The following is a 15,477-nucleotide window of genomic DNA, read 5'->3' on the forward strand; positions in this document are numbered from 1 at the left end:
TTATCAAGGTTATTTAATTTACTGGTGTATAGTACTCTGTTCACAGTATTTATTCACAATTATTTTCATTTATGTACAGTTGATAGTGATGTTCCCTGTTTCATTTCAGATTATAAAAATGTAAATCTCTTTTTCTTAGTCACAATCTATTTGAATGTTGCTATTTTCAAGGAACTGGTTTTGTTTCCCTATTACATTTCTTATGACTTTTTAAAAAAAATAAATGTTTACTATTTCCTTCCTTTTCCCTTTTGACTTGGGCTTGCCTTTCTTTTCTTGGTATCTTAAGGTGAAAGGCTAGTTGCAGTATCAGCATCAGACCTTTCCCGGAAGGGCAGGGAGTAAATTCCTCTCTCAGCATAGCTTAGGCCGCATTCCTCCCCTGATCCTCTGCTCTCACCTGCATTCTACATAATACTTTCTTCTAATTCTAATTTTAATTTGTCCTCCTATGGCTAGAGAAAATACTTTGTTAGCCTAATTTAAACTTGATCACTTTGCTTTACAGCTAGTACATATCTAATTATGGGGACTGCTCCACATACTTGAGGTACACAGCCCGCAAATGTTGGGTCCTGTCTGTTAGTTCTAGTTGTTTGAATGTTGTTCAAGTGTTCATTCTCCTTGCCGACCAGCCTACTTGCTCTATCGGTTTGTTCTCTTGATTTTCATAGGTCTTATAACCTCCAAACACATATTCTTTGGTTATTTGGGGCTTGTTTATCTGGTCATCCCAATATAATGAAGCCACCATAGAAGCAGGTTCTTTGATTTCATTCACAAAATCAGCATGCCTAGAATAGAGGTTAGTATAGGACAGACTCTCAAAAAAGCTCACTTCATAGATAACAAAGCTCCTACAGCAGTGATTGGCAAAACATGTGTGAGAAACACATTTCTTAAGTTAGCAATGATACCATACATCTCTGCACATGTTATGACCACAAGTCATTCTTCTAAATAATGCATACCATTAGTTGGATGGTTTAAAATGAAAATAGAAAAAAAAAATTTTTAAAGAAAAAAAAAAAAAAAAGAAGCACTGAGAGAAACTAACAAGCACAAAGTAAACCTGTCATGTACATATTAGCAATGGTCTCTATAATGGGTTTGCAGCAGTGGTTCCTAGACATTATAAAACTCAGGCACTCTCACCAGACTGACACCTGAATGACATGTAGGCAATCATGGAAAATAAGTAGAAGAAAGCAGAAGAAACTTCCTGAGACTTCTGAGGCTCACAGAGACCCTGCTGATTTACCTGTGGGAATTATAAGATATTGCCTCACACGGAAAGTGATATACGCACAGACTGAATTGGAATGGCTTAGAAAAGAAGAAGTGTAAGTTAAGGACAAAGTTAAAGGTGAATCTGTCCATATTTGCACAAAAAACCCCACAAACATTCAGGCTGGCTTTGTATGTAGACGAGCTTATAGAAGCTTACATTTAAAAGATTCCTTGCTTTGAACCATCCCCCAAAAGATGACTATAAATACTGTAAACAAATGATGGCTTCTTCAAAGACAGTGACAAGAACATGAAAGGAAAGTAATGGGTAAGATCCAATCACAGCCTCAGAAAAGCAAAGAATTAGGAGTGAGTAAATGAACAGTTTCATTTCTGCTCACCAGCATGGCGCATGTATTTGACAAGCTGTCTGAAGAAAATAAAAGTTTAAAATGATTTAAAAAAGGAAATACAAGGGAATTAAGAACCTTTTCTCCCTTTTGTTATATTAACATACAAGGGTCCACAAATTGGGCGAAAAGGAAATGACAAACAGAAAAAAAAAAAAATTTCCAGAAAGAATTATTCAGAAATCAAAGAAAAGTATTCTCCATTCACACTTCACTCAGGCTTCCAACTCATCTCTTTCCCTAGCAAACTGGCAAACTGTTTGAGAGACCACCAGCATCACCTGCAGCCTCCATACACCGGCATCACCAGCATCACACAGCTGGTCTGTAAAGCTGCTCAGGTCAGCATCCAGAACCTGGGGAGGGATGTCCTGAACAATGAGATCTCCTTTGCACTCACTCCAACTTACATCTGGGTAAAACCAGGAGAGCCTCGCATAAGACAAGGGGCAGAGAAGGCTGACACGAGATCTTAACAAGAACCTTTCCAAGGCCTGAACGCTCAGGGTTTCTTGGGAAATGGACATTTTGGGGACACTGCTGCAGTGACACAGGAGTCACTTCAGTGTGAGCTCTGCATAGTAATTTTTCAAGGCCAGAGGTATCCTGCTCTTAGGTGAACCCGTTCTCCTGAACTGTTCTGTCCTAAATGCTCAGGCTAACTCTGCTGCCAAGACCCTTCCTCCGCTCCTGTAATTTCATGCATTCTAAGCAATAGAAAAGCAAAAGGATTATTTTCTAAGACTAGGCTGACATTTTTATAATGGTTGAATAACTAATGAATTAATAAATTCTTTTGCAATAATTTGTAGCAAATTGCACGCAGCTTCTGGGCATTTATCTGAGTAAGTTGGAAAGATCCATTGTTCTGAGTAAGTTGCAAAGTATAGCCACTATTAGTTAGGAGTCATGAAGGGGATGGTCTACTTCCTCGGGCTGAACACCCATAATTAAGAAACTCAAGACTGTCTCAGGTAGGAGGAGGGGAGCTGAGGAAGAGATTCAATAAAGTATGTGCGAGAACACAATCATAAGAGCGAATTTTTGAATGAGAATTAAAAACTACAAATAAAGTATAAGTAAAAATAGATATATTCTCGGAAGATTATAGCTTATCAAAAATAAACATAATAAAATTCTTTAAAAATTCATGATAGTGCGTTTTATAGCTGCAAATATACCGTCACCATCTTTCTGAGAAAGTTTCAGGGTCAATGAAGACTCTTAAATAGTTTGAGGGAAAATGGCAAAGTTCTACCTAAACTTGGAACTACAACTTCCTAACAGGAGAGGTTATTCTCGCTACCCTCAGTGTCAGTGACTGAAAGTGTCCCCAACTTCAAACAGCAGATTCCAGCTTCTATGTTGTGAAACTGTTTTTTAATACTACAATGATTTAAAAATAAAACTTAATTCTTCGCCATTTTATAGGGAGGGGATAGTAGCTGGATTAAGCTTTATATTAGGGCTTTATATATGTTAAGCTGGTGTTGTTCCTAGCTAGCTTCCACATAGCCATTTAATATCCTTTCCATTTTTAAATTTTACATATAAGGGTGTTTTGTCTGCATTATGTCTGTGTACTAAATGCAAGCAATCCTCGTGGAAGCCAGAAGAGGGTGCCAGCTCCTCTGGGACTGGAATTACAGATGTTTGAAAGCTGCCATGTGGGTACTGTCAACAATGGACCTCTCAAAGAGCAGCCCGTCATTTGAGTCATTGCTCTATTTCCGCAGTTAAACATTTTTAACTCTAGTAACAACATGTAATATGGGTTGGCAAAATCAGAGAACAAGGGCCCAAGAAATATATAAAGATATAAAGAATAAGGAGAAGTCAAGGGTCAAGATGGAGCCTAAACATTCCAACTTGAACTCATTTTACATTTTCTACAAGACTCTACTTCTGCTTAAGAATTGCTATTTTCCTAGAACTCTGACTTCTGAGGCTCTTTGTAAACAACACTTCATATATTGTCAGTACACAAATGATGTTTCAAAATGAAACCTCTTAGAAACAGCAGTTCAACCTAAGACTCATGATTTAAAACTTCGATTCAAAATCAGAGAGAATGAATGGAGATGGCCTGGAAAACAAAGAAAGACTGGGCTTCTGCAGCTGATCTGATGGATCAGCTAGATGGATCACAACCTGTCGGATAGTTTGTTCTCAGATGCAAAGGGAAATTCTATTCCTAAGTCATCCATCATGCTGTGCTCTCCTATGACAAAACAGACCAAGCCCACTTGCAGGAGGTGGTACTTAGTCACTGTCATCTCGTTCACTGTGAGGTTTTCGACATGAGGGATGGGACACACATAATGGGAAGACTACGAGGAAGAAATAGGAGAGCATGAGAAAAAGTTAAAGCCAATGAGACCAACTGGAAAATAGAGCAGTAAACCCAAGCACATACTGGGATTCTGAGATCTGCATTTGTATGAGATCATAAATAGTAATTTCTTCTTGAAATTACATTTCAGAAAAATTCTATGCATTTCATATATCCACAAATACCCAAAAGGGTACCAACTACATGTGAGGAAAAAATAATGTTGAATGACAATGAATGCGGGAGAAAATAATATAGACAAATGGGAAATTGTTGGGATAAAGATGAGTTTCCTATGGACACACACTCTTCTACAAAAGAGCTAATGATCTCATCCACAGTGTTTGTTTTGAATGACTCATTATGCAAAGGTGCAAAGGGTCTCGAGTCTAAGAAAACAATCTCTCTATCCCCTAAAGATCAGGCAATTACTGCACAGCTGGCATGATAATTTCATTAATAACCCACAGTCTAGTACACTGTTTTAATGCCAAATTGCAAATTGGTTATGAATACTATTTCTCTAGTTTGCTAAATAGAATATATTGTTTAAGTTTTGCTTTATTTTAATTCCATTTTATTTTAAGAAACACAACATAGAACAAAAGTATTATAAGTCTCCCCACACAGGTGATTACTGACATACCACTGAAGAACCAGTGGCTTTACTGTTTGAGAAGTATAATGAACAAGTTCAGATGACGTTGCGTGAAGCATAATGCAAAACTACAGAAAGTGATTTCACATCAAAGAAATACTATTAATCTTAGCTGGAGAAGAAGGTATGTAATAGACAACCAAAAAAAGGTTTCTCAAAAATAGATCCTACTTCAGCTTTAGAAAAATAATCAGTATTTTCCTTGATAGATAATTCAGCCAATTTCACTGCTGTAAAATGAATGTCTTGACCTGTACCAAGTAGGATAAGGAATGTGTCTTGAACATCAATCAATTAAGTGACATTTTACTGGGTTGTCAATTATGGTATTTATTAGCATCTTTAAAACTATGAAGTATGGGAGCTCAAGACAGCTGGCATCTTTGGGCTCACTGACTACACTGCCTATTCCTAAACATCTCCAGGAAAAAGGCTGATATTTCATGTGGTAATCGACTCTAGTGTCCAGCTGCTTATCAGTCGTCCTGCTTCAGTTCTATCCATCTTGATAGGTCTCCACAGAACACTATTTGATTTTTCTCAGGTGATGCAGCATTTCCTATTTAATTCTTTATTCTTTTGGCTTCTTAGTAACCACAGAAGGAGATGGCTAGTTCTACAATTATTTTTATGCTCCTCCCAGCCTTTAATCACAGAGTAGGGATTTTCACAAGCCTTTCAATAATATTCTGAGAAGTCATCTCAAAGTGACCCCCTCTTTGGTTTTGGCAATTACAGTATGCAAGTTTTATTAGAAAAAAATACAAATATAATTTCTCCTTAATTCATATGTCTTACATACTCCCTCAAAAATCCATAAAATCAGGGGATCAATTTGATTTGACAGAAGCAGGGAGCGGGAGGGGGGGCACTTTTGCAAGACAGTTACAAAGAACCAATCTACCAATCCCTCCTCAGGGTGTGATCCCGAGTCAGCTGTAGTCCAGTTACACCTGTCCTTCATCTCGCCAGTTCTTGACCCTGTCAGGACAGACCACTAAATGATCTGTGTGAAAAACTAGAGAGAAAAATTTTCCTAACCATTCTCTAGGCCATAAGAAAAACCAGAAAAGAACATTTTCTGTGATAGGCATACTTAGACTCTGGGTAGGCCAATTCTTCACTGTCCCTGAATGGGCCTGAGTGGAACCCATGTCTGGTACCCAGACCATGCCTCAGGGCATGTCACCAAGATCAGACTTGAGCATCTATGCCAGGTGTTGAGAGTACTGAAAATGTCAAAACCCTTTAAAATTTCCTTTTAAACAGGAATGTTGCCCCTGATGAGCGTTGAGATCTAGCACTGACACTGTGAAGAGATTCCTGACACAGTGGAAACCTGATGCTCTTGAAAACAAATACATAAACAAAGCACTTTTTCAAATTTAACAAAACAAAGTATATTGCTAGAGTATTCTAGGTAGGTTTATTTTGTTTTGGTCCATACTAACAATAAAGAATAGTGTCTGCTTCTCAGGCAAACAGAAGGTTTGCACAGCCCCAGAGCCTCTCAAAGCGCCAAAAAGGTTCTGGAGAGCAGCACCATGACCATATGTATGCTGACATGATGCAAAGACAGAGACTAAGGAGAATTAAGGAGGAAAGAAAGGAGAAGGGAGGCAGGGACCAAGACAGCTCTGGACGTCTAGTCACTGTAGCTCTCTATGGGAGATGAAGTTAGTTGAGGGACAGCTGAGGTGCAGATACACTGAATGAGTGAAGAGGCCACAGCTAACCTTTGCTGGTTTTAGTCGATTCTGAGGTCATGTTTCCAGTCTTCTTCTTTTTTCTTGGAATAGATACACATTTCCGGTCAAATGTAATAGGACTATATTGAGGGAGGCTGTTGAATTTCTTTTCAAATTCTTCATCCAGCTTCGCAGAACTATTAGAAAGGCAGGGGATTATTCAATTAGTAAAAGACCAAATATTTAAACAGAAAATGATAAATGATATATTTTTAAATGTTTCAACTTAAAAAGAGGGTCCCTATAGGAATTAGGATATTAAAAAAAAAAAAAAATCCATGCAAGTTGGGGGAAAAAAACCCACCTTTTCAGAAATTCTTGAGAATTAAAATAAATGTACATAAAGGTTGTGTAATCACCATTCAGGCCTGAGTGGTTAAACCTGAATGGTTAAAGTGCAAAGTTTGATTTCTTTCTACTGACATAGTTTAGTCTTGTAATTTTGAATACAAACATATACTCTACTCAGACAGGTCTCATTTTAAAGATTCAAATGTATGTTCATGCATTACCAAGCTTATTGGTAATATGATATATTGAGAATTATAAGTTGCATCTTTTATAAAGTAGTTACTGACTAGTGTTTGATTAAAACATATACAAAGTTTAAAATATTCGAATGTTAGGAAAAATTCTAGAGTGTTGAGTCAATGAGGAACACAACCAAGTAGAAAGGAAAGCCAGCTTCCAATGAATACTGGCAAGAGAGGTGATGTCTCTAGATGAAAACCATAACTGACTGGCAAAATTAGGGAATCCTTGGGCTGGTTTTGTCTCTATGGGCTCAGCATAGCAATGGCAACATGCCTGTTGGATCCTAGGCTGGCTGTTGGATTTTGTTCAATGAGAATTCCTAACGAAGATACACTGCAGACAGCTGGGTGAAGCTTCGGAACTGCAGAGCTTGGTAGACAGGAAATGGAAGGACTGGGGAAGAGGAGGGAGCTTTGGATGTGTTGGGCTTCTCACGTACACACCCCCACACCTCACTACTCTCTTAAGATAGACTTTCAAAGACTCATTTCTTCTGTTTCTCAGCAAATGGTGAAATATCTCTCTTACAACTTGTTTGTAATGGAGAGAGGTTTGGAGAGAAGGTCTGGCTGAGCAGCTGAGACTGACTTGGAACTCCCTATGGAGCCCTTGCTATGCTCAAATGCATGATCTTCATGCTTCTGCTTCCAAAGAGAATGGGCATGGGCCTCACTGCCCAGTCACTCCATTGCTCAGTGGAGTCAGCAATGAAGAGCTTACTGCTTACTGCTTATTATTACCACTTCAGTGAGTATGTCCACATGTGTATACATGTATGAAGGCTAGAGGACAACCTTAGGTACTGTTTCTCAAGAGCTGCCCAGCTTGTTCTTTTGAGACAGGGACTCTGCTCGCTTGGCCTGGCATTTGCTGATTAGATCTAGCTAGCCAGTGTGCCCGGGGATCCTCCCGTCTGACTTCCTAGAGTTGGGTTTGCTATCATGCCGAGCTTTTTTTTATTTTTTTAAATCAGTGCAAACACCTCAGCAGCTGAGCTATCTATCACCCCCTCTGTTGTGCTTGCTTACTGTATTCCCTACTTCTGTTGTGCTGTGCCTCCTGACCTGGCTTGGTATTCACACTACAAATTATCAGCAATTCTAGAAAGTACATCTTATTGTCTAGCGATACTCTAGAATCACTTTTTTCTTTTTTAAAGTACCCTGCATTTGAAAGTATCATTTAACAATGACAAATGGTGGGTTTTCATATCATTACTTAAGCATAACGGAAGTAAAACTGACTTGAAGTATTTTGCACTTTTAAAATACTAGAAATTAAACTACTAATTATTTCAGTATAATATTAAAATATATGTATTTTAAGATAATATTGAAATATCTGTACCACACAAAATTCCACCTTTACATTTTATGATGCCTTGGAGTCTTAGAATTAACAAGACTTTAAAACACTTTATTTCTAAGGAAAAAATTATATTTTCCACAAATAGAAATGCAAATATTATGAATAAAGCAAACATAATATACCTAATGCATAAAATTTGCATACTTTAAAAATACTTAGGGAAAATACAGAGAATTATTTCTATTCATAATATTCTTTTCAAATTGGGCTAATGTGAAATCTCAAAGGACTTTCGAAATAGTACAAGTGAATCTGTAGATACTTCTCTCACCAATATAAAGTACTGTCTCTCCTGACTTACTAACAAAATACTTTATACTGATTGCTAGTGAGGGTATTGGCGTAACAGGAATAATGAAATAATAATACTACATGATTTTATAGTGATATGTATCATTACTTCCTAATGCTACATTCAATGTATAATGTATATCAGAATAATTTTTCTTAAATAGGAGGTTGTTTAAATATATCAAAGTTAGAAGCTGAGCAATTTTTTTAACTTATGTTGTCCATCTATGATTATTTTTATAAAAATGTGCCTATATTTTAAAATACCAAACATATACAATACTAAAACATAAATAGTGGTATAAAATGTGCAAAATATAAATACACCAATAAAATGCTTCCAAAGCTGCAGATGGTGAAATGGGTCCTCGTGATTAATGATAAAGTATCTACAATTATCACACTACTGCACAATAGTGGACCTGGATCCAAACTCAGGACCAAGCTTAAAATGTGTATAGTTTCTATCATCCCTAAAGTGTAAATACTACCATTCACATGATAGGTTAAGAGTAGTAATCACTTCATTGCCCATGATCTATTTTCAGTAGGGGGCTCATACTAAGAAAAGGGCTGAGAGAAAAAGAATAGGCTGAGTTAGACTTAGCACTCCTGTTACAGGAGGGTATGAGTGACGGTCACCTCTGCTCGCAGGCACTTACCCAAGGAAGGAGTCTTCCCTTAGCTTCTTCTTAAACTTCTTGCTCCCACTGGTCCCACTCTGATTAAATGTCCAGCTGTCTTCACTCCAACACCCTTCATGATCAGAGGAGTTTCCTTTTCCTGAGCTTCGTTTCCCTAGGAAACCCAAGAGAAGGGGTTTTCTCAGTATACCAGGGCTGAAGGAGATCAGCTCAGGTCCTTCACAAGTAACGTTTTGGCTCCTTTACCTAATTTCCACAATGTTTTTGCAGCTATCGGTGCCCAGAGCAATTGGGCTGGACTGCTTTTAATAAAGGAACTACAAAAAAGAATCCTACCTCTGAAGTAAGCAGCAATGTCCTATACACCAGGCACTATGGGCATCAAGATGCTGCTACCGTCTTTTCCATGTGAGAACTAGCCTAAAGCATGAGAGTCTTTTGCTGATACACACTATTAATCCTAAATATCTCTAGACTCACAAAAAGACATCCCTGGAGAACTATGGACTCCCAAGCTCTCTCCACACAGGGCTTATTGAGAACCACACATTTCTTATTGGCATAGAGCCCACCAAGAAAAAGTTCCCTCTGCAGATACTTCAAAATGAAATGAGTGCATATACTCTACAGATGCTACCATGTTCAAAATATCACTTCAGTTGTAGTTTTGATGACCTAACAAAAGCACTAGATAGGATATTTGCTTTTGGAGCCTACAGGTAAGGATTCTGCCAAATTTATTTGTGTCACACAGGAAATTTCATCAGTTGAAATACTCAGGCTAAAAGCAACATTCAACACTGACCCTTCAAAATGAAGGCAGCCTACAACAGAGAAACAAAAATGTAGTTACCTGGAATTTCTCTATGGTGACTACCTACAAAACCTTTAAGTGCTAGGAAGCTCACAGTAAAGTGAGATGGACATGACACATAAATGATTCACACAAGGTACTAGTTTGATATTCAACTGTTCCTGATGAGTTCTTTCAAGGGAAGACTCTGCTAGGCCTTGCTCTCCTTTCAGGTTTGAAGTCACTTACCTCTGTCAACATTAGCTCGCAGAGAGGTGAGCATGCCCTCAGACACCAGGGTTTTATATAGAGCACCTTTGCAAGACCTCTCAGATTTCCTGGAGCCACAGGTCTCCGTTTTTCTGTGACAGTCATTATCCTCAGGCTTAGCCTGTCCTGGTAGGCTAGGTGGCAGTGCATCCTCGGTAGGGGTCAAGGGTTCTGCTTTTATGCCCTCTGGCACCTCCCCAGTAACACTCTTGCTGGCAGAAATGTTAAGGAAATCTGGAGGTCGAGACTCTTTGGTGATGTCTGAGCACTTCTCCTTGGAAACCTTCTTCTCCTTGGATTTCACTTTTTTCTTTGGTGGCTTGGCATCCAAAATGCCTCCCTTGCCACTTGAGGAGGTGCGGACTTTCTTTCTTGGGGTTTCTCCGAGTTTGTCAACACCCCAGTCTCCTTTTGCCACAGCTTCGATGGTGTACATGACACTCTCAATGTCAGATTCTGAAGACTGCCTCTTCTTGCAGGTCTTCTTGGGTGTGGATTTGTCATTTCCGTGTCGATCCAGTTTGTTTTTCTTCTTTTTCTTCTTTATCTTTTCTGGTTTGTTTAGCGTGGTTGGGTCCTCAATGATCATAATTCCGTGAGGGTGGCACATGTGGTCCTTTCTACTGGGGACATCACTAATTATTATCTTACTACTGGCAGAGTAAGAAAAATCAGGGAAGTGACTGTATTTCTGATCATCCTCTGGTTCCTTCCTAATTTCTTTGGGGTCTTCCACTTTGATAGCCATTACATTATCCATCTGTAGCTGTTCGATGTCTCTTAAGTCCTTAGACTCTCTCATGTTGCCCTTAGCTGACTTCCCGAATTCTGCTTCCTTCGGAAATGAAGTTTCAGTGGGTTTCTCCACTTTTATGTCTCTCTCCTCCTTCCCTTTTTCCATTTCCTCAATTCTCCCTCCCTCTGACTCTTTTGACTTTATTAGTTTTGTGTCTTCCATTTTCACACCCTCTGAGGCCAGACACATCTAAATAGTTGAAACAAAAGTGAGAGGGAATTAGCGAACAGCCTCATTATTTTATCATTGAAATTAGTTTTAACTTTTAAAAATATATCATTTAAAAATTCCAAATGTGACAATTAGCTCATTTCTTCAGAGCTAATTTCATCGAAGTACAGATAAACATTCTGAATCATTTCCTAGCATCACCAGATACTTTTCTTAGGAAAATTAGATTTGCCAGAGGATAGGTTCTAAAGCTTACAGATAAGTTTGGCTCTTAGTTTTTACTTATCTAGCACAGAATTTTACTTCTTATTGCCCCCGGACCTTTATAAAACAGACATCCTATCCTGGAGGATTTTTGTAAGGCTAAGTGATATGATATACTTATGTCAGTATGTAATAATCTCCATGCTCTGTTCTGATATTTGGCCCAACGCTCCAGAAAAAAAGGAAAAATAGCAGTAACTTCCACTGATCCGCTTGAAGACAGAAATGTTATAATGACTCATTAAACAAAGGTTTCAATTGGTTCAAAGGTTTCAACCTATAATTGTGAACACATATTATAGGTTTCCAGATGCTGACATATAGCTTTAAAACCACAGAAGATCTGAAAACATTTGAGTTTGATCTTGTCTGGTGATAAATCTCATCTAAGCCTGACTATTGATTCTGAGTGAAAGCAATTGAAACTACTTATGTCTTAAAAAGTTGATCATACTTGTGACTGTATTTTTGCTACCAGAATATTCATGCATTTGAATATGTACAGGACACATTACATACAACAAGATATATTTACTACACATGTACATTTTTATAGAATTTGAAAATTTCTGAATGCCAAAATTCACCTGCTATAGATTTGTTCAGCTCTGAAACTTCTTCATCCCTAAATAACACATATAGGACATTTAAAAGGAAAGTTTTTTACCTTCACCTCCAGCTCTCTATTACCTTCAAACTCCTGGGAAGTGAAATTACAGCTTATTGTAAACTATTTTCTATACTTCAGCGTCCACTCATAAACACTTAACTGTAAACTCTCAAATGCCAGGCCCCCAAGAGGACAACTAAAGATAAAACCAGCAGACCCAGGTTTCTATTTGAGGAATTTACCAAGAGGCCAACGCTGCTGTTTGGTCAAGGGCAGCACAGGTCAAAGCAGTGTAACATATGTAATTTACTGTGTACTAGCACACACAAGGGAAGGGCACTAGGGTTTGCTGAATCAGCATAAAATCAGCATCGCACAGGAAACTCATCTGTTTTACAGAACCATCATCTTCCCAAATGGCAAGTTTTTAGGACTGTTCACTTAATCTTGAATTAAGCAAAATACTGGATTAAATATCAGATGTCCCCTGTCTCATTTTCTTTTTCTACCTTAGTACTTTTAATGCATCACAAACCTTTCTAGAAGAATTCTGTTATATTTAGGCTAGGAAGGAATTGGAGGTGCTGGGGAGGCAGAAACTGCCATGCCACAACAAGAAAGAAGGAAGAAGGAAGGAAGGAAGATGGAGATGGAGAGTGGGAGGAAGAGGAGGAGAAGGAACAGCAGCAGCAGCAGCAGCAGCAGCAGCAACAGCATGACAAGAGAGTCCAAAGATAATCCACAGGGAAGGATGTTCAATAACTGCCTTTCTCATACAAGTTAGGTTTTAAAACTCATCAAAAACCATGACACTGGGCACTACCCTTTATTGTACTGAACCAGAAACACACTTGAAGCACATGCTATGCTAATGCCACAAGACTAACATAATTATTCTTCCTTGTATGTTTTACTGAGAGTGTTTTGAAATAACTTTCCTTTTCAACTACTCTAGCTCTAGTTATTTATAAAGTATCCCATGTGGGCTCAAATACTAGTTCGAGAAGTAGGTCAGAATGACATTCTCAAGATAAATGTTATGTTTCTTAGCCATTGTCACTTTGGTTGTCTTTCACAGGTCATGTCAAGGACTTTCTCAGCTAGACACGAGCTTTTGCAGTGCTAAGCCAACAGTTTGCATCTGCAGCACAGATTCAACTTAGCAAACCTAATAGTACTTCGCAAACTCTATTCTCTGTTCAATATATTTCAAAATGATTCTCCTTATCACCTTGATAGGATTCTAAGCTAGGAATGAAATAGAACACATATAGATATTCACTCTGGGGACATATTCTGGGAAATAGCATAATATTTCTTGGGTAGGTAATTACACGAAGCACTACTTATACTTTACTTCCCTGTTTCAGGCTCTTAGAAGCTGCCTCCACCCTCCCCAAAGAGAGTGTGTTATCCCCAAATTATAAGAAAAACAATTATATTGCTGAAGGTAAAAAATATAAAAGTAAAACAAATCCTTCTATTAAAAACCATAGATCACAAATCTATTCACTAGCCAAAACCCAAATCTGACCCAGAGTTGGGAGTCACTGGGATAGCCTGATAGAACCTTCTTTCCAATATAAAGGTTCATGATACACAGTCTTCTTGAGAGTTAATTAACTTTTGCACGAAGACAGGCAGCATAGTACTGTGTGAGTGGGCAGGTTTGGTAAGAACTTCAGTACTTAGCAAAAATTGACTACCCTATTTGTCATAGTTCCTAAAGTAAGAATAGACTTTATTGAATAAAAATTGAGTTCATGGGGCTGGAGAGATGGCTCAGAGATTAAGAGCACTGACTGTTCTTCCAAAGGTTCTGAGTTCAATTCTCAGCAACCACATGGTGGCTCACAACCATCTGTAATGGCAACTGATGCCCTCTTTGGGTATGCTTAAAAAGTTACAGTGTACTCATATAAATATAATAAACAAATCTTTAAAAAAAGGAGTTCATAACCAAATATCAGAACCTAAGTAAAGTTACACAGTGAGTAGATTTAACTCATAGGAGCTAAAATAGGCTGAGAAGTAGGAAAAAGTACAACCTTCATTAGGGTGCTATGTACTAAAAAAATTATGAGTTCCATAAGGACTGGGGAGCACAGATATTTCAACATAGCAATATTCTTCTTTAAATGATACTCTTAGTCTTTTTGTACTATACCATGTAAGATCCACAACTCTCATTAGGAATACTAGGTAGTTTTTTATGGTCCCCAGAGATGAAATCTTTCAGTTTTCTTACTTTGTTTCCTATGATCAATTAAATGCCCAGATTTTTTTATCCACATAATAAGGTAAGAAGCTTGGTCTCGTCAATTCTACATTCTTATAAATTGTGTCATGTACCTAGTCCCTAGATGAGTGACTTCCCATTTCTCTTTATAAAACTTACCTTATCAAAGTTTGAATTGTCTTCCAGCTTTGTGTCAGCCACACATTTGATAATAGTGTTTTTCATGGCTTTACCTAAACCTTTGGGACAGTGATAACTACACTGCCTTCTGATGAACTTCTAGACTCAAACTTCTAAATAATGTTGTATTTTGGACATTAATAAACCTCAGCCATCTAAGGAGGTGTTATAATCCCATCTCCTATCCTATTTAGAAGGCTGTCAAAAGTCTTGTGGAACCCTGGACTCTTCGCGCTACATAGCAACAATACCAACAACATTCTTTCAGCTTTAAGAAGAGATGTAAACCACAATAACCATAGCAAATAGTCAATGAAGGTGGCTAATGCACTAGTCAGTCAGTTTAACTGGCTAAGCAGAGACAATGCTTAGCCTACCTAGCAGAGTGACTCCCACGCAGGGAGTTTGTTAAACTCATGGAAATTATAGCAACGAAACAGGAAGTGGCAAGGAAACTCAGAGGTGAGCAGCAACAGGAATCTAACTTAGAGGCAAAAAGGGTAAAAGATGACCCTGAAACCCAATGGCCAGGTTGCTAGTGCAAGACAGAAACATGACGGGCCTCACTGGGCGCAGATGGTTCCTGGAGGAATGGATGTGGCTTAGCTGACAGCCATTTCCTCCGTAGCTCCCTGTGCTGAGTGTTTCTTCTCTCCTCCTCAGGCTCCCATCAGTGTCTCTCAGTAGCTCAACACAGGTGGAAGCTGAGCTCTGCAGCGAGTGGCGTGTCAGAGAATGGAGCAGGACCACTCTGGGACAGCACCTGTGACCACAGGAGTGGTTGCAGAGATTATTAATTTCCAGTTTCCACCTCGTTTCTACATGTTCCAGTATTAGAACACTTTTAAATGTTTCTATGAAATAATAAACTACATTTAGAAATTATGCTTTGTCTCTGAAAGTCAGAATGATTTTCCCTATTTGTTATGAGCTATTTTC

General features: G+C 38.3%; 1 protein-coding gene across 14 annotated transcripts in view; it reads right to left on the reverse strand.

Moving 5' to 3' along the window:
* The window catches only part of Bbx (BBX high mobility group box domain containing), a 240,376-nt gene that overhangs the window by 22,062 nt on the left and 202,837 nt on the right, over positions 1–15,477 (reverse strand). For all 14 annotated transcript variants that reach the window (XM_021209074.2, XM_021209072.2, XM_029544302.1 and 11 more), the window contains 3 exons: positions 10,258–11,263; positions 9,234–9,369; positions 6,367–6,515 (listed from right to left, as the gene is read on the reverse strand). In XM_021209074.2, coding sequence (XP_021064733.1) covers positions 6,367–6,515; positions 9,234–9,369; positions 10,258–11,263 — 1,291 coding nt within the window. The remainder of the gene's footprint in view (positions 1–6,366; positions 6,516–9,233; positions 9,370–10,257; positions 11,264–15,477) is intronic.

This window comes from Mus pahari, chromosome 12 (assembly GCF_900095145.1).
Source record: "Mus pahari chromosome 12, PAHARI_EIJ_v1.1, whole genome shotgun sequence".
Classification (NCBI taxonomy): Eukaryota; Metazoa; Chordata; class Mammalia; order Rodentia; family Muridae; genus Mus; species Mus pahari.